The sequence below is a fragment of the Convolutriloba macropyga genome, chromosome 1, assembly GCF_964194025.1.
Source record: "Convolutriloba macropyga chromosome 1, txConMacr16.3, whole genome shotgun sequence".
NCBI classification, from domain to species: domain Eukaryota; kingdom Metazoa; phylum Xenacoelomorpha; order Acoela; family Convolutidae; genus Convolutriloba; species Convolutriloba macropyga.
Window position 1 is genome coordinate 44621501 of NC_134468.1, and position 23252 is coordinate 44644752.

At 34.8% G+C, this 23252-nt stretch overlaps 1 protein-coding gene across 3 annotated transcripts; it reads left to right on the forward strand.

Moving 5' to 3' along the window:
• The first annotated feature begins 448 nt into the window (after window positions 1–448).
• LOC142339432 (uncharacterized) lies at window positions 449–23109 on the forward strand. 3 transcript variants are annotated; one of them, XM_075389463.1, is made up of 4 exons: window positions 449–2259; window positions 7215–7451; window positions 18557–18862; window positions 22112–23109. In XM_075389463.1, exons 1-4 carry the CDS (start codon window positions 601–603, stop codon window positions 22445–22447), a joined length of 2538 nt encoding a protein of 845 aa, XP_075245578.1. In that variant the 5' UTR covers window positions 449–600; the 3' UTR covers window positions 22448–23109. The 3 variants fall into 3 exon arrangements, with proteins under 3 accessions (XP_075245578.1, XP_075245584.1, XP_075245593.1); XM_075389469.1 differs by having other exon boundaries at window positions 22130–23109; XM_075389478.1 differs by lacking the exon at window positions 7215–7451.
• The last annotated feature ends 143 nt before the right edge of the window (window positions 23110–23252 follow it).

Sequence of the window (23252 nt, forward strand, 5' to 3'; positions counted from 1 at the left end):
TAATAGAGACTCATGTCAGCTGGAAATAATATTTTACCTCCAACGCTGTACGTTGCTTTTCATGGTTTGTTTCAATGAAATTGTTTGAGCATTTAATCACACTATACATATGACAAAATAGTCGTTTTATGTAATTAGAGTAGCCTATAGCAATACTAGATGATATTTTTGAGAAATTTGGGACCCCATTTTTAGAAATATTTGATTGATCATAAGTGATCATTTCTGACATATATATTATATATATATATATATTAATGGCTATTTGATCAGTGTTCAATGATGCAGCTTTTACGCTCGATTATAAAAATTAACATAAGTTGGCTTGGAACTTCATGCGCGGACGCACATTGCGGATCCTCCTTGTTGGAATTCTATCTGTAGATTTGTTTTGAGGCTAAATGAATCATTCTGGCGTTCTTTCTTTCTGGAATACCGTTGACGTATTCTTCTGTTTCAGAGCAATAATGTGAAAGGCATTAAAGCTACGTCGGATCTTGTTCGTTTGTTTTTAATTTAATGGCGGTTTTTTGATGTTCGTCATACCAACTAGACCAGGTTTCCTATGTGTTTGTATACGGTACAAGTTTGAGCAGCGTCATGTGGGGTGGGGTCATTTCTGATGATTCATCGGACGGTGAGGATGTATTCACAGTGTCGTCTAATATCTCCACTGCAACTTCTACAAATTGTGCAAACCAGTTAAATTTGATGTCAGTTAAACAGTACCCATCGACTGTTAATGATCTCAATGGTAAATATAACATATGCAATGATTTGGAGCCTTCGATTGATCTCAACTGCAATTTTGCCGCATCATCCGAACCGCAATTTTGCAACCATGTCTTCTATCATAATTCTGAAGGCTGCCATGCTGACAGTGGTATCGCACTTTTGGAGAAAGCTGTTGTGAAGGCGCCACTGGAGTTAAGCTCCAAATTGTCTTCCTTTATCCGGCCAGAAATATCTGCACACACTGCTGATAATGACGAGCGAAACAATAATCTTTCAATTGGTACTTCTCATTTCATTTGTGGAATTGATTTTAACGCAAACGAGACTTCATGTGTAGAGGAACGAGAAGTTGTTTATCTGTCCGATGATACCGATTGTCAAGAACAGAATTTTGAGAAAAAGACAGAAGGATCTCAAATAATTCTTAATGAAACTACAGAATGTTTTGTCGAGTCATCAACTGATCCATCGACACGAAATGATATGCCTTTTACAGAAAGTAAGAAGTACACCAAACGAGCTACCAAATGTGTGACCGACAGGGAACTGAAATCGCCCAAGACAACGGACAAAATCAAACAAGCCAAAATGAAAGAGAAAACAGTTTTAAAACCATCCAAATACATATCGAAAAGACGGGTTAACCTGGATTGTTTTCAGAAGCTTTATGCAAAAAGGAAACACGAATTGAAAAAGGAATTAGATAAACTGAAAACTTGCAGTGTTTGTAGAACCACTTTCAAATCATGTAATTCGAGGATAAAGCACGAGTTAAAAGTCCATCCTTCAATCATTCAAAGTGCTCCTACGATTAGTTTTAGCATTAATGATGAAGCAGGATTATCAGAGTCGACGAAGTTGGTTTTAAGACCTTTGACGCATGTAAAGCCGCATTTTGAAGACACTAATGTGGCAGAGCAAGTATCTAAACCCAGATTTGTCAATGCAAGCACTAGCGCCTCCTGCAATGCCGATGTTCTCGCTATTTTCAGATGCGAGGGTTGCCGTTTTGAATTTGCATCAGAGCATCAGATGAAAAACCATTTTACAATTATCCATGACCGCGCTGATTTGTATCAGTGTAAATATTGCAATCTGAAATGTGATCTTCTTAACACAGATTGCAGTCCAAATAAATCTTGGCTATCAACGCACGAATCAAAGTATGCCTTGAACGAACACTTTCAACGGTGTACTGTATGTGGTGCACTGTTTTACAAAAACGAGAAAGCCTTCGAAAGACATATTTCGATGCATGCTGATGATGAAAACTTCAAGTGCAATATTTGTAACCTGGAACTTAAAAATTTTCAAAAATTGAAATCTCACGTTTCACAACAAGTATGCTGGGTGCGTGGTGAAAAGTCGTGTGTTTTGCAGTGCATAACAGAACAAAAACTGGCAAAAAGTTTCACGAGGAATTCTGCCTTCAAACAATCCAGTGCAATTAGTGTTTCTGCTAACATTCAACAAGTGGCCTACGTTAAACAGAAGGTTGCACATCATTTGCCAAAAATTATTGAGGTAACAAATTCTCAATTTTAATTCATGATAGCCGCGAAGAGTGGAGGCTGTTATTTAGTGCTCTCGAACGAAGTTTGAAGCAATTATTGTACTTTGTATTCGTGTCTTTTTATGCAAAATTTTTGCTCGACTACTTCTGACTTTCCGTCCTTTGCTTTGAGTTTTTGTGATCTAATTTGCTCTCCTCTTCTTCACAATTTTAAGCTGTGAAACGTAATTGGCGGTAGTTACTATTGAATTTCAAAATTGCAAAAATTGGTTTTTGTTTTTTAATTTAAATCTTTGTTTTATCTACAAAAAGCTCTCGGAACATCCTTCGAAGCGCCATGTTGAACTTATCCGTCCTGAAAATCCTGACCTCGGTTGAAGCAGGGTTGAACAAAATTGAACAGATGTCTTCGATCAAAAGCAATTATCCGATATCAGTAGGTTATGTCCGATCTCGTCGTGGTTTTTGATTTGTTTTCTGTTAATCAGTTTTTGTTACGACCCATTGATCACCTCTACAGAAAGCAAACGGCAATTTTTGCAGTGACTTAAACACAGCAGTTGCAATTTTGTGGGGGAATAGGTGTTTTAATCTGTTTTAGAAGTGTTTAGATCTATCGTGTTGTACCTTTTTGATCATAAGTGACCTCACTTAAAAATTGACTTTTGCGGTTACTTATTGATTGAAATGGATTAAAATTTTATTGCTGTATAAAGTTCTAATGTTGATTATCTCCAATGAATTTCCAGATAATCAAAATTGGAATCTTGTTAGGCTCTTTGTGTTTCCGAGTTTGGAATACGAGCTTCTAATTTCATATAATTTTCAGCATTTCATTCTATTGTATCTTTGGCCCTTGTGCTCTGTGGAGTATGAGTAGTCTATTTTAAGGCTATTGTCCAGTATTTTCATTTTTTAACAATTTGGGATGTTTTATTTTTTAAACAAAATAATCGTGTTGTTTTTAAACAAAAACTATTGCAACATTATATTTCAAAAATTTAGTTGTACTGTTTTAAGTTGAACCTTGTTCATTGCTCTCGAAGAGAAGCAATTATTGTAAACGTGTGCGTCTTTTTATGCAATTTTTGAGTTTTCGAGTGATCTTTACGCCCTCGACTTTCTGAAGTTGTCTCTCACAATTGCAAGCAGCTGAACTCAATTGGTGGCAATTTAATACAAATTCAAATGATAAGTGCGATGAAATTGGTGCCTTTTTCACTTTAATTCTTAATTGTGGTATGTATTAACCTCTAAGGAGGTTATTTCAAACCACTTGTAAAATTCTTAGTCCCAATCAGCCCCCCTTACTGAAGCAGGTTGCAATTGATTAGAGCTCCCACTAGCCTTTCGCAGGCATTTCTTCCGTCGTTAGTCATTCATGTTTTCTCACGTAAATCTATAAAGTGGGACGTACTGTTGCTAACTTCCGGGATGTCATGAGACGTTTCAATCATCAGTCGAAAGTTATAACAAGAAATTAAAATCTGCTTCAATTTCCTCAAAACTGCGAATTCTTCAAAATTTAAAAATTATAGTAAATGAGAATTTAGTGAGCACGTCTATTTGAATTGAAAGTTTGCATGAAAGGTGGCCTTTCAAAAATAGGCAGTTGTGAATAAGAGCTGGCTATATTAAGACATCGAGCATGTAAACTCAAAGGAATTCAGCTTTGAAACCAAATGTCCTTACTCTCAAAATTAATTTGAAATTGCTCCTTTTTGTATTAGTAGTAACTTCTCGCTGAAAAACAGTTTTGCAACTCCGCTTTATATCTGGCAACTTTTAACTCGAATGCTCATCATTAGGTATAGGGTTAAACTTATCAAAAACCAGTCCATCGCTTAATTGAGCTTAATTTTTTTTGTAGTATACCTAAAATAGTTGTTTTAGGGCTATCATTGACCTTCTTTTGGTTTTTTACATATTCAAAGAATTTGAATTGTATTGGGGCGCTGTCTTTTCAAAGATCTGTTCTTAAATTTTCATAATTTTTGAAGTCGATTTGGATTAGTGATTTTGGTCACGCCGGAACAGGAAATGGAGCGAAAAAGCGAGTGGTTTTGCGTCGTGAAATTTTTTTACTCTCATTTTAAAGTAGTGAGAAAACGTTGTTTGAACAAAACTTTGCTTTCTCGCTAGTGGTTTTTTGTTCACGAGCGGCAATTTCACTACCATTTTTACTGTTTTCAATTTTTCGGATCGTATTTTTTTCTAAATGGTTCCATATCCATGCATAGTTCATTCTAGGCCTAGTTTTTTGTTTGCACCAAATTTCTGTTTCTCGCTAGTGGTTTTTTTGTTCACATGCGACAATTTCGCTTTGGTTTTTACTGTTTTTTTTTTCAATTTTTTGAATCGAATTTTCTATTTTTCTAAATGGTTTTCCCAATCGATTCATAGTTCTTTCTAGGCCTAGTTTTTTTAGAATCAAATTTACATTTCTGTGCTAGTGATTTTCTGTTCTTGCTAAAGGCATTTTGACATTGATTTTCTGTTTTTTTTGTGTTTTTTGATCTGATTTTTTTATAAATGGTTTTCCCAGTTCACTTATAGTCCGTTCTAGGTCTAGTTTTTTGTTTAATCAATGAAAATGCTTTTAATTGTACGTCAGGATTTGTCCTGCTATGTTTTATTTATTTCGCCATCAAGATTTTTGTTACGACCATATGGCATCACAACCACTTCAAATCTGCTCTTTCTTCATTCGTTCATGCAATTTCAACTAAAGTGCGTTTGTGGCGTCATTTCACTCCTATTGGAGCGAATTTGTTCATTTGCGTGATTAAGTTTTTGGTCACGCGTGACTTACCTCGATCTCAAAAATAACATCCTGACTCTGAAACTGACTTTTTTTTTACTTTAGTGGAGCGTTAAGGTCAAGTGAATACGTATCACTCTAACTGAAGATTTTTCGAGAGCAGCTAATGGAAGCAGCAATGACTTAAACAGATTCTTAATTAAAATAAAACATCTCAGCAATAATAACAAATTTTCTGGGTGGGTATGTTTCTTTTACTATGTTTTTGAGACTGCAGATATACAAAGCTATTGTGGCTATTTTCTAGCAATCTGCCAGCTATGTTTTTGTATTCAACCAAAAGTTTATTGCTTATTTTGAAGAACCTCCCAGAACCTTGAAATCAGATGGTTGATAGAACTTTGTGTGTCAAATTTTGTCACTGTTTCTAAACGATCGAGAGACTCGATAGCAAATCGTGCTCTCAGTATAGCTGTTTTTGAAGAGAATGCGAACCAATGAAATCCATGATATCAAAACGTTAGCTTTCGAACAAAACTAAATCGATTTCGAAGTTTCGAAGGCTTATCTTTTTTAATAGCCGCCCTTAGCCTCTCAAACGACTGTTATTTAGGCTCTCTTTTTTTTACAGTTCAAAGATTTTGAATATTATTGGGGCGCTGTCTTTTCTTAAGATCTGATCACACTTTTTCCTTATTTTGGAATTCAAATCGGAGTTTTGATTTTGGTCACGCCGAAAAAGGAAGTGGAGCGAAAAAGCGAGTGGTTTTTCGGCGTGACTTTTTTTCGCTCTAATTTTTTAAAGTAGAGTGAGAAATTGGTGTTTGAACAAAAATTCGCTTTCTTTCGCTTTCTCGCTAGTTGTTTTTTGTTCACATGCGGCAACTTTCACTATGATTTTCACTGTTTTTTTTAAATTTTTTGGATCGGTTTTTTTTCTAAATAGATTTCCCAATCCACTCATAGTTCATTCTAGGCCTAGATTTTTGTTTGAACCAAATTTTCATTTCTCGCTAGTGGTCTTTTGCTCACATGCGGCATTTTGTTTTTGATTTTCTGTTTTTGTCTGATTTTTCAAAACAGTTTTTCCAATTCACTCATAGCCCGTTGCAGGTATAGGTTTTTTGTTTAGTCAATGAAAATTCTTTGAATTGTACGTCAGGACTTGTCCTATGTTTTTTTTATTTCGCTTAACCTTTTCATCACGTTTTTCGTTTTACATAAGTCGCAATTTTCACGATTGACTTCTGACTTACATCACTCACTGTTTCAACTGAATGGATTTTAAATACTTTCATGCATTGAATTACGCAATATAGTGAATACGGTCAAAGTCAAAAGAGCAAACTCAAAAAAACCGATAAAGCCCGGTCATTAAGTTATTGAGAATTAGGTTATCGAAGTTCATAGAATGTTTGCTAGCTGATATCGGTATTAAGCTTGTTGGCTTTTAGTTTAGAAGCTGAATTAAGTATAGTTTTAGAATCTAACTGAAACTGCACGTCAAATTAGAACACTTTTGACACTGAAAGGAAAACAACAAAATTCAGTCAATTTGTCTCTTCTTTCTTTTTCTGTTTAAATCCCGATGTGCATCAAGCGCGTCAATGGCGGCTATTTTCTGGCAATCTGCCGGCTATGTTTTCTAATTGAACACGTCTACAAATTCGTCCGTCACAAATGTTATAATCATTCCTCGATGTGGAACAAAATTGAAGCAATTAATGTAGACTTGTGTGGTTTCATTTTTTTAACTTAAATCTATAGTGGTCTATAACAATTGAAGTCCCTAGAGAACGTAAGTCCCCCATTCCACTAGCATCTTTGTTTGGAACTGCTCTGTAATTCAACTATTGATTTTGGTTACATTGAAGCAATTTGTAATCAGGGAAGTTCATTTTTTTTAAAATAAAGAATGGATTCATTGTCTCCCGTTTGCTTTCGCAGTTTTGCAGACCTCCAGAAGCTGAGTGTATGTTGCAGGTTCTTTTCTTTGTTTTTCATCGTCATCTTAGCAGTCTAATCACCATAAAAATAGTGTTAAATGCCAATTCTGGAATGCTAATGGCAACTTAATATGTTTTACTATTATCGCAATATTACTTTCCACAAAATCATTTTCAGTCAATAAAAAGCGAACTGAATGAAAAGTAAATGAATGTAACGCCGGTTTAAAGTTTTGAGAAAAAATGATAACTGTTTTAGCTTGTGCCAGAGAAACAGGTTTTCTTTCCTCAATGTATATGTACTGAAAAGGACGGCAATGTTCATTGGATACGTGGGCACAGCAAAAAATGCAGACATCGCAGGATATATTGTCCACAGTGCGGAAAAGAAATTCAGTTTCAATATTTAGAGCTACACAAACGCACTTTTTGCGTGGCACGTAAATCAAACGACGAAGATATGCACTTTGATGCCTCAGCTGGAGACAGCACTATGGTATGCGTTCCTAAAGTTTATCAATAGCCGCAGAGCGGTAGCTGAGGTTCTAATCGGCCTCCTTTTAGTGTTTTTGTCGACTGGAATAGCAGTGTCGGTTTTCTTAGCTTTTTACGACTCGAAGAGGAGTATGTTTTTTTGAGGTTTTTTGCCGGAAGTACTATTTGAAGGCGTAAGAAGTTTTGCCGGAAGTACGTTTTGACCTTAAAGCGAAAGAGTAAAATTGTCATGAGAATTTTTTTTCTGCGCAAGAGCAGTTTTTATCATGGACTGCTTTTCCACTTTGAAAAGTGTTTTTTGAGAGAATGGCTCATTTAGATAACCGTTTAAAGCAATTTTTCATCCATTTGGCTCTATTTGTGTTTGTAATTTTGTTTTTCGTAGAAATAATTTTTTACCGACGCTCTATTAGTATGTAGCTCTCCGAAAATGATGCCACAAAGTTTTTGTGTGCCTAATATTGCGTTCCAAAATGGGAACATATTTCAATTTTTTTAAATCAAAATTTTACCTTTTTTCAGTCATGTCTTTATTTCAGGATCTTTGAGGATATTTTAGAGAAATTAGTGTGCGTAGCTTAGACAGTTCTTGTATTGTACATCTCCTATTAATGTGAGGTGTTTTTTATTAATAGCCGCGACGCGATAGCTGAGGCTATTATTGGCCTTATCTTGGTTTTTTTATTTCGTCGTCAAGATTTTGGTTTCGGCCATATGACGTCACAATCACTTCAAATCTGCTTTTTGTTCATTCGTTCATGCAATTTCAACTGAATTGCGTGTGTGACGGTATTTTTCATTTTTAGTGGAGCGACTTTTTTGTTCATTCACTTGAACAAGTTTTTGGTCACACGTCACTTCACTCTCAAAAATGACTTCTTCACTTTAATTCAAAAAGTGACTTTTTTCACTTTAATTCACAGAGATAGGAGCAAATGAGTTCGTGTCAATCTAAATGAAGGGTATTTGAGGGCACGTATTAGAAGTAGCAATAAGTTAAACAGATTCTTCATCAAAATATAACATTAAAAGGTTTAAAAACGTTTTTTTTTCGGGGTCTGTTTCGTTTATTATCTTTTTGAGACTAGGTCTACGAAGCTATTGCAGCTGTTTTCTGGCAATATGCCAACTATGTTTTCATAAGATTGTGCACATGTTTATCCGATTTTAACGATTTTTGTCCTTTTTTCTATAAGTTTTTCTGTTTTAATAGAAAAGGTTTTTGTGCAACATGATGGATCTTAATATCGTGTTATTGATGATTTAATTGATTTCTGATGTTGTGTCTTTGAAATTCAGTTAAAATTGTTTCCGGGATAGAAATATTAATAATATTTTGTTTCGAAACACAGCATAATTATGCTTTTCATTTGCGAAATTGGCATATATTTTAATTTAGTAAGTTTTTGGTTTTTTCTGCAAAATTTTTTTTCTGAATCTTTGAGAGGATTTGTTTTCGAAGGATTTAGTGTGTCTGGCAACGTACTTTTTAGACTTCAAGCATTGTCCTTTTCTTCTTAATGTGTGGAGGTGTTTTTGTTTTATAAGATTTTACACATACTTGTCGGATTTTAGCTATTTTTTCAAGGTTTTTGTTCGTTTCTTCATTTTAATTGCTAGAAAAAGTTTTTCGTGCAACATAAAGGATTTTGATATCGTGTTAATGATAGTTTAATTGATTTTTGTTATGTTTTTGAAATTCTTTAGCAATATTTTGTGGGATGGCTTTGTATTGTTTTTTAATAGCCGCCCTCATCTTCTCAGCCGGCTATTATAGCGCTCCTATTTTTTTTTTCGTCGAATAAAAAAATTTTTCGCTTTACCTCATTTTGCCGCCTTTTCAACATTTTGCGTGAAATCTTTTTGACTTCTCTAGGCTAGTTTCTCTCTTCTCTCATTCTGCTAAAAGTGATTTTGAACATCAGTTGCTCAGCAAAGCAATTCAAAATGAACAGAGTTAGTACAAAAATGGATGTCAGAAATAGAAACGGGATAAACCCATAAAGCCCAATTTTAGATGCCCGCTATTTGAACGTCGTTCATATAAGTCTTATTTACCATCTCTAATGCTTATTGTTATTGATATTAGCCCCTGTAGCCTCTCTACAATGAATAATGCCGTAATGAATAATGCCGGTTTTCTGAATAATGCCGTAATTGATTATTAAGTTAGCTCGTTTGAATGATGTTTTTGCTGAAATCTATCTGGTGATTAGTGCAAGTTTTTATCAAATAATTTAACTAAATTTGATGACGCAAAGAGTCATTTTTTTTAAGACAATTATAGCCCGATCTTTTTCGAGCCGATTAGTAGTTGCCCGTCTGATGGTTGAATTTTAGTCGTTTGTCAACGTTATCAATTGTTTTTTTAATTTGCCTTCAATGATTTCACCGCTCAAATCTTTCACATTATGACAAGGACAACTATTTTTTGGTGAGATCTGGTGATTTTTGGTAAATCTGGTGAGATGAACAACAAATTATTTAAGACAAAAGATAATGCTTGTGGCTGCAGGTATGCTTTTGTTCGAAATTCTGACGCTTCAAGTTTCTTCCCGAGTTTTTCCGACTTTTTTAATGAAAGTTCTATTTGTTCAGTTGTTTAACTTGAAATTGTTAGTGAGTGAAATTGCCATAGGAACTAATTGTTTCTGAGCGACAGAATGTTCTGTTCTTTTGCTGCGTTGATTGAATGATTTTTGACTTTGAATAGTGTTTTTGAGACTTTGCATTATGTTTCTGAGAGAATAGCGCATACGGATAACTGTTTTAGCGGGTTTTTTCGGCCATTTGACTGAATTTTGCTTGTAGTTTGGTTTCTTGGCATTTTTTAAACCGACGCTGCTTCAATATTGTGACCTATGGAACTGATTTTACTTTTGTTTTGAGGACCTACTGATGTTTTGCAAAATTGGTTCAGGCTTCGGTTTTATATTTTTATTTGTAATTTTTTATTTGGATATATGAGCGGACTTCTCAATAATTAGTGTGTATGGTAACGCCCCCTTATAACACTTCATGCATGGAATATGCTCTGATTATTACGCGAGGTCTTTGTTTTATTTTGTAAAATTTTTGTTCAAATTTGGTGATTTTGTCCACTTCTAGTTTTGTTGTTTGCATTTAAGTTTTTAGTTTGCTAGAAAACGGCTCTCTGTATAAGAAACAAGGATTTCAATTCTGTCTCATTGGTAGTTAGTTTTTCTGTTAATTTTTGAAATTCATTGAAGCTTTATTAGAAAAATTTGTTAACAATTTGTTTTTAACTTATTTGACAAAATTTTGCGTAGGGTCAACCTATCATATTTTCGAATTGTTTTCACTGCTTTCTTTTTTGATAGGAAGTTTCTAATGCTCAAAAATGAATTATAATCTTTTTACCAGTTGTTTTCCATTTTCCAAAATAATGTAGATGCCTTTATGTTACTGTTTTTATTGTCCGTAACCAGCTTATTCTACTATGGCCATTTTTCCTCAAAACTATCTTGTTTGAGTTGTCATCATAATTTATAGTCTGTTTTGCTATACCACTATGCTTTGCTGAATAGTTTTATAGATTTTTTTCCTGTAGTTCTTGTTTTGGTTTTCTGTTGATTTAATTTAACATAATACAGCTGCGAATTTGTTGGATTTACTTCTATCATTTTTTTCGTTATTTATAATATCTATCTAAACTGATCTTTATTTTCTATGAAACTTTTCGCACCATGGTTTAGAAAAATTAAACAATTTTCCGTCTTTCAATTTTAATCTGTTGCATTTTTTCCGATATATTTCAGTTTTGCCAAAATTTATGTTCATTGTAACGAAGATATCTCCAACAAAAGATCATTACAGTTACATTGTTTGAGGTGACCCCGATAATGACCCTGTTTTAAGTGAACACAACGAACATTTTTTTCTTGAGACCTAAAGTTTAGTTCGTTATATTTTGATTTTATTTTCAGTTTTTAATGTTTACCGCCTAATGGTTTTGCACGTTTTTTAAGTTTGCACGAGTTTATTTAGGAATGCTGCTGTTTTGTGACAATAATTATACCGATTAGTTTTCTGGTAACCTATCAATGTTTATGTTTTTATCTGGTTTCTGCGTTACCAAATATGTTTCTAAAGTTCCAAAATTTTGCGGTTTCCAGATTTCAGTGGTTTTTATGAAAAGAGAATGGCTCGAGATTTAAGTATGTTCCTTTTTTGTGGTTTATGAATGACTTCATAATTAGTTGATTGCTTCCTTCATTGTCAATGCTGAAATCTTCCTCATTAAGGCAGGTGTATTTATTCAGCCAAGTGTATTGGCGATGTAAACAATAATTATTTTCAGGCAAAATAATGGTTTTTTGAGCAATCACGATTTTGCTTAGAAATGTACAACAGTTTGAGTTGCTGTAGGAATTCTTCCAGCTATGTTTCGACCAATATGCGTGCATAGCGTCATTTTTTTTAGTGGGGCGAGTTTTTATGTTCATTTGCGTGATTAATTTTTTTGCTCACTCGACAATTTTGTTACTACAAAATGACTCCTCTCTATCAGATTAATTTCTCTTTAGTTCATGGTGATTAGGTATACGAAGCGTGTGTCACACGAAATGGAGGTTATTTGAGGAGCAGCTGAGAGATTCAGCAATATTTTATACAGATCCTTAATCAAAATGTAACATATCGACAATTAACAAAAAGAAAATTAATTTCTTTTTTCGGTCTGTTTTATTAATTGCTCTCAAACGAAGTTTGTAGCAGTTATATTAGTGCTGTCAGTCTTTTTTATGCGATTTTTTGCTTGACCGATTTTTTGTCGCACGCTTTCGACATTTCATCCTCAAAAACAGGTAGCGCCCAGCGGGCATTAAGTGCTCGGTTTCTTCTCAGCTCTGTTTCAGCTCAAACTGTTTTGGAGACTTATACTTATACTTATGGTGTGAAGGGCGGTTCTTAGAGGTTCAAGACACCCCCACTGTTGACCCCCCCCCCCCCCCCCCCCCCACTATTGCCCCCACCCCCCACTGCGCTGTTGCCCCCCCCCCCCACCCCGCATCCACCAGACCTCGGTGCCATTAATTTTTCATTATTCTTGTCTTTCCAGACCCTGGGGCCAGAAAACGGTCTAAGGAGATTGATAATAAGATACTGACAAATTTTTATTGGCCATGGAAAAGTTTTTCAACTTTTTTGTTTCACAAATTTTACCAATTATTTGATAAAACTTGATTTTTTTCAAGTTGTTTTCTGAAATTTTTTCTCGTTTTTTAGGTTTTTCAGCCTCAAGAGCCAAGAAACCTCCTCTAGGGTTTGAAAGTAGGTTACTGTATATTTTCTAGTTTAAATGGAATGTCTTGCAAGATTTTAACATCACGATTTTTAGCATATTTGACAATTTTTTGCCATTTTTTTCAATTTTTGACATTTGTAGTCATTACTCAGGTTTTTTAAGGCTCAAGTGTCAGAAAAGTTCCGTTAGGGTATGATAATAAGTTACTGAAAAATTTTTCTTGGTCATATATTATTCAAACTTTTAATATCACAAGTTTTTGCAATTTTTTTAAATAAAACTTGCAATTTTTTTTTAAAAAATTTTTTAATAGTTTTTTTTAATAAATTTTGTCATTTTTCAAGTTTCTCTAGCCTCAAGAGCCACGGAACTTTCTCTAGGGTTTGATATGATGTTACCGAATAGTTTATAGATGTAATGGAATGTTTGTCAAGATTTTAATATCACGAATTTAAAGAATTTTTTTAATATTTAAAATTTTTTCATGTTTGATTTTTTTTCGGCAGCAGAGACCCTGGGAGCTCCTCCAAGATTTGATTATAAGCTGCTGTGTAGTTTCCAGAGTTAATGGGATGGTGACCAACTTTTTTATTACTCCAGTTTTAGTAATTTTTGGATAGAGTTTGAAATTTTCAAATTTTTGGAAAATTTTTGCTCCAAGTGTATGGATCTTTATGAGCCTGTGAAACTATTTCAGGCTTAAAACAGGGATACCGGATAGTCATATGAGACAAGGAAATGGGTTTTGACGATTTTATTATATTGAATTTTTGCAAGATTTTAAAATATTTGACTCTTTTCAAAATATTTGAATATTTTTGTCCTTTTCTGAGTTTAACGATCATTACTGACAACGAAGCTTTTCAAGTCTTGCAGATGGATTACTTAACATAACTCCAAAGACAAAAAATAGTTTTGAACTTTTTCACTGCGAAATCTGGAAGCTTTTCTTTTAAATTTTGCAATATTTTGCAAATTTTTAAAATATCAGTTTTTTATTTGATTTGTTTACTAACAAGGCTAGAAAACTAAAAGTTGCAGAGTCGAATCAAGCTAAAGCGAGCCTCACTATACCGTGGCTAGGTAGTACTGACGAAGCCCACCGCTCGTCGGTCATTTGAGAGCAATTCGCCCGATTTTAGTCGGTTATGTTTAGTTATCTTTTTGAAACAGCCGCTCTACGAAGCTATTGTGGCTATTTTCTAGCAATCTTCTAAATTTGTTTCCAATCATCACGAATTGTTATGAAGTTAAAATTACGTTAAAAACCTTTCAGTGGACAAATTGTGAGCAAGAGGTTCCCTGGTAGAAAATTTTGAACCATATGACCTATAGCCTAATTGTTGTGATAGAAGTATTGAATATTTTCATGGAAGGAAGTTGAGATTGATGACAATTGACTGCCTAATTTAAGATCTTCGGATCAAACCCCATTTTGATTAAGGAAGAGGCGAAACGATCCTAACCTGAGTCCAGCCCAGCCGCTGGCAGCTTCAATGAAAGAACTTCCTGTCTTAAATTGACAAATTGTTTGAAAGTCGGATGTACACCTTCATTTTGACCTGTGTAAGCTTAAAAGTTTGATCTGATTTCCGAGTGCGAAGCGAAATTCAAGCTGCTATCTCGAGCTCAGTGGAACGAATTGTAGAAGAAATTATTGACAAAGGAACAACAGAAATTTTGACGATTGAGTGAGACTTGTACTATCAAGACAAGAAGAACGCTGCATTGCTGTAGCAGTATCTCAACTCAAATTGCTGACAATTACATAGGGCTCAAGAAAGATGCGGAACTGAATGACAATTGTAATTTTTTTCCAAAAAGACAGTTGCAATCAAGAAAGCTGTTAAGTTGCCTTGGGATTGCAAATTGAAGGGAGAGCTATATCGACTGCATGCAGCCTTTCAAATGGCAAGGCGAGTAAGCGTGTGATAATCACGCGGTCGGACAGAAGAGTTATGAAGTGAGATTTTTAGATTTATGAAGATATTTGGAGACATCGCACCCGAGCGCGCCACATTTTCTCAGTGAAGATGAAAGACTCCCTCGTTGAGTCAGCATGGACTTGAAAGGGGACGATTTTTTATCTGGGGATGGAAGAAAATAGAGTATCAATGTTTTCGATTTGCTTGATGTTGTCTATAATCTGATTTATGGTAATTTGTAAAATGTTTGCAGCCATCCGGCAGTACTATGTTTCACTCCTCATCGCCAATAGACACCTATGCTTCTAATTCTGGATCTTCAATTACTGTTTCAAATTATTTTTTCAGTGGTTGAAAAGACAGATTGAGGACCGCGAAAAGCTTGTATAGACTTGAATCTCCTCCTTGCATTCTTTGTTTGACAGAATCTTGTCTCTCTGAGAAAGACAATCCAAAGTCTTGTTAACGTAGAAAATCATGGCAACCTTCTCTGATTAATGCTGTTATAAAAATAAAACCTGGACTCAAAATTTAATTTCTCAACCTTAGACAAAGTTTTTGGAAACATAATCTCGAAAAAGTTCTGATGGTCCATCTGTTCAGCCAAAAATATTTCAATGTTAAATGGTTTCAACATAAGACCTAGTGAACGAACTACTGTCAAAAATTGTTAGGCGACTTTCATTGTCCATTTCCTTTACCAAAATCTGTTTGGTTATTTTCCTGGTCCTTTCCTGGGCCTTCGGATTTTTTGTTACCACTATCCCGATCTTCTTAAATTGCTTGTAAAATGTACAGAAATTAAAAGTAAGTGTTGTGTGAGATGTGAGATTAAAAGTGATGTGAGATAAAGCCTTTCTCTATAATTTTGTTAAAGAATATTTGTTCTTTTTCGTTCATGAACTTAAAACATTTTCAACACCCAAGGATAGTGCTTGTTTTACTGCTTTCCATGAAGTTATCCCGTCGTTTTTCCAGCAATACTCGCCATTTAGCCAGCAATACTCGCAACAGGTAGTACCGAACTAAGGGAAGTGTGCGCCTAAATGTTTTAGTACCTAGCTCAAAAATTTACGCACTGGCTCTAACCGTACTTGCAGTTGTATGTAAGCAGACTTGAAAAGAAATATCAATGAAGCTAAACGGATATACTGCAAAAATGTTCAGACTCAAGACAACCGTTTAACCGTCTAAATAACGAAAAACTGCAGTTAAAACATCAACGTAATTTGGGTTTGTGTTTATCAGACACCAAGCTCAATCCATCGTCATGAGCGGGCAATGTTCGAGATAGGTTTTATGAGCCTCCAATGTTCGAGTATATACAATCATGTGGAAAGTTTTAACCTCTTGTGTTTCGATTGGTTTTCATAAAAAGCATTACACTTTTGATGCCTAGCTGAATGATATGAATTTAATCTGAGACTGTTAAGTGTTTTCTTGATCATAAAAAAGATTTCGATGAACTAGATCATCAAATTTTAGTGAACAGGCTTTTGAACGGCTTGGCTTCCATCATAATTGCTGAAAATTGTTGCATAGCTAATTATCTGATAAAACCCGGAAATGTAATTAATTGCTCTTGAACGAAGTTCATAGGAATTATTGTAAACGTTTGTGTCTTTTTTATGCCATTTTTTTCCTTGACCATTTTGCACTTTTCTTGTAGAACATTCATTGACTTCTCAAGTGACTTTTTCACGCTTTCGTTCTTCATTTTTGGGTGATCTCTATTGTTCATTTCGAAGTAAAGCTTGTTGCTAATATAAAGTCGGTTGCAGCATAGCAGAATTAAAGCTGAAAGCCCAGTGGTCAGTGCAGCTGGTTATGGATCGGGAGGTCAGTGGTTCGAATCCCGGCGGGGTCAAATGCTTTTCTACCCGCCTGCTGTTCGAGAGCAATTCTTCCGACATTAGTCGGTATGTTTTAACTGGAATATCATATTTTCTTGGACCTTTGTTGTTCCGAATTTTTCATCTATCCTTTAAAAGAAGATCAATGTCTATCTTTTTGCTGACGATGCAAACTTATGTGGACTAGATTGCTCGAAGTCAGATTTTCAAAGAGTACTCAAGAAAGTCGCAAGATGGTTAAATGCTAATAAGCCCCGGCTCAGTTTTTCATACTTTTTAAAAAAAGTACAAAAGCAAGCTTTTAAAGTCAGAGGTTTGATATTGCATCTAATAATGCAAACATGCAACGTGAATTTGAAAATTGAGTCAAAACTTTACTGCTGCTCTCATATAGTTTCAGTTACTGGACGGCTGGGACAACAATGCGGTGTATTTTGGCAATTAAGACATTTATTATTATTAGAATACCAGGTATTAGAATATTAACGGAGTGAGTCGCCAAGTTATCCAATTTGGTATTCTTGTTTATGAGAGTCGTAGCTTCACACTAGTTTTAATTTAAATTAATATACTCAAGATCTGATCATAGAGAAAACTTTTTTTTACTGCTAATAAGATCATCAGTGTTTTAATTACATATCTATGAACTACTGAAAATTGATCGGAAGTATAAATGTCATTCTTTCTGAGTGCTAGCTGGAAGATTTTCAAGTTTGAAGTTTCTTGCTCCAAGAATTCCATTATGCACAAACTAAAAGTATGATTCTCAGAACCCTGTAACTGCTGGTTTTTCTTCTAGAATTATTTACAATACTACCCAAAAGTTTTTGCTGTGCCTTATTAGAAGGAACTGCGTGACGATTTTTGCTGTGAAAATTCAGTTTCTTTTCAGAAATACATTTAAAAAATAGTTTGTCTTCCTTGGATTTTTTAGTGAGCCCAGGCAGGATTAATAAACTTTCACTGCTGGATTGAGAAACAGACTCTTCAATATATTTCAATTGCGTTGCTACGGGCTTTAGTGGAGCAATAATTTGGAGAAGTTAAAGCATGAATTTTTGAAATCTCGAAAATCATGAGACAAAAAATCGATTTCGTTTGTGAATAATTAAGTCCGCTATGTGTTGTGTCTTACGGGGTGAGCTGTGAAGTAGGTCTCAAAGCCTCGTTGAGTCTCCCTTCATAGCCTGGAGCGCAATGTTTTATGAATATTAAATCGGATAAATGATTGTGATGTTTGGTATATTTCTGATTAATTTTCTTGGTATGATTTGATTAATTACTCTTGAATGAAGTTCATAGCAATTGTTGTAAACGTGTGCTTCTTTTTATGCAATTTTTTTGCCTGACAATTTTGCGCTTTTCTTCTAGAACATTCTTTGACTTCTCAGGTGACTTTTTCACGCTTTCGTTCTTCATTTTTGACTAATCTCTATTGCTCTCACTCCGAAGTAAAGCTTGTTGCTAATATAAATTCGTTGCAGCACAGCAAGAATAAGGTTCTGATGGCGCGATTTGAAGTTCTTGGGGTCAAGGATTGGGAGGTCAGTGGTTCGGATCCCGGTGGGGTGAAGGTTTTTTTGCACCCATGAAGAAAAATTGATCTAGGCTACAGTCCCTGAATTAAATTGCCTCGCCCGTCGTTCAAGAGCAATTCTTCCGACATTTGTGGGTTTGTCTATTTTTTGGTATGATTTATAGGAAAGAATAAATTAGTGGTCTCTCTCTCTCTCTCTCTCTCTCTCTCTCTCTCCCCCTCTCTCTTTCATCTCCCTCTCTCTCTCTCTCTCTCTCTCTCTCTCTCTCTCTCTCTCTCCTATCTCTTTCGCTTTCTTGCTCCCTCTCCTCTCTCTCTCTCTCTCTCTCTCTCTCTCCTTGGTTGACGCGTTTTTGAAGTCAATGTTTTTGATTCTGTTTATTTGGTCTTAGTTAGTCAGCGGAGCAGCAAATCCGCAAGAAAATTTTTCAAACATGCTAAAAGACCTTTTATATAGCCGTTGAGAGCTGAATGTATATTTTTGTTCCAATGCTTTTAGGATATTTACAGTTCAATGGTTTTTAGGCTGCTGATAAGAAACGGGTGCGCTCCCCTAAATGTAAATGTTCGCAAATGGACAGTTGTAAACTTGGTAAAGATGGGCACCATACAACGTGCAGATATCGCCGGATAAATTGCCAGCATTGTGGAAAAGAACTGCAATTGAACTATTTGGAGACGCACAAAGCTCGTTGTCGAGCATTGCGTAAACCAAAGGACGATTTGGACCAAAATATTACAAGTACTAACAATTGCGTTCTGTCGTTCGAAGCCGAAGTTGTGGAAACAGAAAACTTTTCTAGTGGAGAGAAACATGTGTCACCTAAATCGGTATGCAAATCTAATTCTAAAAAGTCAATGCAAATTGAAAAAGTTGAAAACCTATTTGATATATAGTTACTACTGAGGTATAGGAGGGCTAATTTAAAAGGATATGAATGAGATTTCTGGAACGAACTACCTATTTAAAGAATTATTTCTAAAGAGAATATAAAATCAATCACTTCTGATTTGACTATCATTAATGGCCGCGTCAGCAATTCCAGGTGGCTATTATTGGGCTCCTAATTTTTACAATTCAAAGAATGAAGGCGAAAGCGAGAGCTTAAGGTCGGAGATCTGGACCCGTCCACCTTGTCACAAAATTTGTCTTTCTGCCAGTGCGAGCAATATAATGCTAGTTTTGAAACCTATTACAGCTGGGTTGTTTTCTGTTAATTCTGATTGATCTATCAATTTATTTGCCGTGAAAATCTGTACGTGATATAATTGGAAAAACCACTGGACATTTGCTGATTTTTTCGTTTTTAATAGGCCTTCTCTTGTTGGGGCTATTATTGGCCTTCTCTTGTTTTTTTACAATTCAAAGAATTTGAATTGTATTGGGGCGTTGTCTTTTTACGGCTCGAAGAGGAGTATTGCAGAAGTCCTTTTTTTTAATCAATTTTATTGGAGTGAATTTTGAAGCAGGAAGTGAAACACGTGAAAAAAATTTGGAGTGATTTTGTTGCTGTTAAGAAGATTGGTTATGATTTTGTTTTATTTTTAGGCGGGTTTTGGTAGTGGTTTTAAGGTTTCTGGAAATTCGAATGAATTTTATGCTAATTTGACGGTTTTTCATGTATTTTGCTGATTTTTGGGCTAATTTTTGCGATTTTTTGACGTTTGATTTGTTTTACTGCCTCAAATGGGTATTGAAAAGACTCCTATTACTTGAGCAATTTTCAGATAATAAGTGGTTACAGTTTTGTGTATAGAGCATTTTTTTGTTGAGAAGTGACAAAAATTGCGTAAATTGAAACTAATTTTCTTAGTTTTTTTTTGCGGTTTTTCGTTTTTTCTCCTGTTTTTTAGACAAGTTTCTTAGCCTATTATGGCTTGCCTATTGTTTTGTGATTATCTGGATACCCTATTGCCTGAAAGGATTTTCTGTTTGGATTTATATGCTTTTGTGGTATTAAAAATTTAACTTTCCAGTTTTTTAGTCCCATTTGTTTGCAATAGCTTATTCTTTCATGATTTGGCTTCAAGAAATCTAAAAAATTCTCGCAATTGGTTTTAGTAGTTACCAGTTGTTTTGATGAAATAATTTTGGCAGAGATAGTTATTTCGGGATCTCAATTTATGACAAAATTTTATCAGATTTTCATATGAACAGATTTGATTTTCTTGTTTTTACTTTTTTGTTTTATGGTTTTCTTTCAAGATAATCATAAAATAGTGGAGGCACGTTTGTCTGATGAGTAGTTGGATGTCGTTTAGAAGGATCTCCACTTCGAGTTGTTTCCGGAATTCTTCCGGCTATGTTTTTTTAAAGATCTGTTCACACATTTTCATGATTTTTGAAGTCAAATTGGACTAGTGATTTTTGTCGCACCGAAACAGGAAATAGAGCGGAAATGCGAGTGGTTTTGCGGCGTGATTTTTTTTGCTCTAATTTTAAAGTAGAGTGAGAAAACGGTGTTTGAACAAAAATTCGGTTTCTCGGTAGTGGTTTTTCGTTCACATGCGGCAACTTTCATTATGATTTTCACGTTTTTTTTTTAAAATTTTTTTGGATCGGATTTTATTTTCTAAATAGTTTTCCCAATCCACTTATAGTTCATTCTAGGCCTAGTTTTTGTTTGAACCAAAATTTCATTTCTCGCTTCTGGTCTTTTGCTCACATGCGGCATTTTGACTTTGATTTTCTGTTTTTATCTGATTTTTCATAAAAAATAGTTTTCACAATTCACTCATAGCCCGTTGTAGGTATAGGTTTTTTGTTTAGTCAATGAAAATTCTTTGAATTGTACGTCAGAACTTGTCCTATTTTTTTCGCTTAACCTTTTCATCACGTTTTTCGTTTTCCATAAGTCACAATTTTCACGTTTGACTTCTGACTTACATCACTCACTGTTTCAACTGAACGGATTTTAAATTCTTTCATGCATTGAATTACGCAATATAGTGAATACGGTCAAAGTCAAAAGAGCACAATCAAAAAAAGACGGGATAAACCGATAAAGCCCGGTCATAAAGTTATTGAGAATTAGGTTATCGAAGTTCATCGAATGTTCGCTAGCTGATATCGGTATGAAGCTTATTGGCTTTTAGTTTAGAAACTGAATTAAGTATAGTTTTAGAATATATCTGAAACTGCACGTCGAATTAAAACATTTTTGACACTGAAAGAAAAACAACAAAATTCAGTCAATTTGTCTCTTCTTTCTTTTTCTGTTTAAATCCCGATGTGCATCAAGCGCGTCAATGGCGGCTATTTTCTGGCAATCTGCCGGCTATGTTTTCTAATTGAACACGTCTACAAATTCGTCCGTCACAATTGTTATTATCATTCCTGGATGTGGAACAAAATTGAAGCATTTAATGTAGTCTTGCGTGGTTTCATTTTTTAACTTAAATCTATAGTGGCCCATAACAATTGATGTCCCTAGAGAACGTAAGTCCCCCATTTCACTAGCATCTTCATTTGGAACTGCTCTGTAGTTCAACTATTGATTTTGAATTAGTGGTTTTTCGTTCTCACTAGTGGTTTTTTGTTCTCCCTAGCAGCATTTTGACATTGATTTTTTTTTGTTTTTTTTTTCATCTGATTTTTTTTAGATATGGTTTTCCCAATTCACTCATTGTCCGTTCTAGGTCTATTTTTTGTTTAGTCAATGAAAATTTTTTGAATTGTACGTCAGGACTTGTTCTGCTATGTTTTTTTACTTCGTCTTACAGATTTTTGTTTCGTCTTTAACTGCGTGCCTTGTTTTTGTTTTTTTTTATGTCAATTGCGTGACTTACCACATCAAATTAAATGACTTCTGAAATCAATAGTGTGCATCTAAGTAGTGCCAAACATATATGCACTAATTCTTGATTATTAGAGTCTTGAGTTTTTGATTTCGAATATTAATTTTGAAAAGCCCTATTAAGGCTTTCTCCTTATAGAGCTTATGTGTCTCATAAAAATGACAGTCCGAATCTAACCTTAAAAGTCTAGTGGTCTATTAAAGGACTGGTGGTCATAGCCACAAGCATCTATCGCGGCTATTTTCCGGCAATATGCCGGCTACGTTTTAATTTTATGTTTAGAAATATACTGTGTTGAAGGTGTCAAATGTGATAAAATCTGAAAATATGTGCTGCTCTGAACTGCTCGTTGATGAAATGCTCACCGTTGAAGAGAGTCATAATGATGCCAACACCAACTTCGGCAGTAAGCAATTTGGCAATCAGTGCATCGATGATATCGTAGCTTTGGAGGAAAATGAGAATTGGTCAGAAAAGCGAGAAAATGAACTCGGATCTCCTCCATTGAAGGAAACAGTGACTTGCAGCGTTGCGCGAATTTCCGTGTCAAAAGTGATCAGCCTGGCTCGTACGGTTGAAACTACTGACAACAATTTAATTGACGGAAGTAACCTATAGAAAAGCCACTAAAATTCAACTTACAATTTCAACAATGAAAATCTGAATTTTCTCTGTTTTTAATAAAATCTAAAAGCGTCAAGTTAATCGATCAGTACTTTAGAATTTTTCTCGTGGAAGCCAATGGTCAGTGGTTGAGCAAAATCTTTAAAGACTGAGTTTGAATTATTTTTGTGCACTCATATTTTTCAACATTTTCCTAAATTATCAGATTATATGAAAGATCCAAAAAGTAGCGGCTGGAGTTGACGTCAATTTATTCATCAAGCTGAAATTTTATTCCAGCGATAATAGCTGGTTTGTTTTTCGTTGGATCGTACATGAGTACTTTTATCTTTTGTGTTGTGCTGTGAATTGGTCAACTTTTGATGAGCTTATGGTCCTTTTCGGGGTTTCCCGATCTCGAATTGTGGTTGTGATTTGAATCTACAATTTAAATCTGTCGTTGTTGTGTTCGGGATCAATTTTGGTCATTTGCAATACATGTTACTCAAGATCGACAAATACATGCATATTTAGATAATTATTGTGATGCGTATAAATCGTTATTTTGTTTGCTCTGATGATTTTGTGTTTGTAGAAGAGAGTTTAATATTTAAGTAGATGCTTTCTTATCAAATGCCATATTTGTTCTTCCATTAAAAAATTTGTTTGCAACTCTGTTCTCTTTGTTGATAATTGGTGCCCAATGCAAATTTGACAAATCGTTTTTCTTTACGGGGTGATTACGTTAGATGAATTATTTTCGTCTATCAAGGTGATTGTGGAGATTAGAATTGCGCGAACTATGAGAAATAAATGTTAT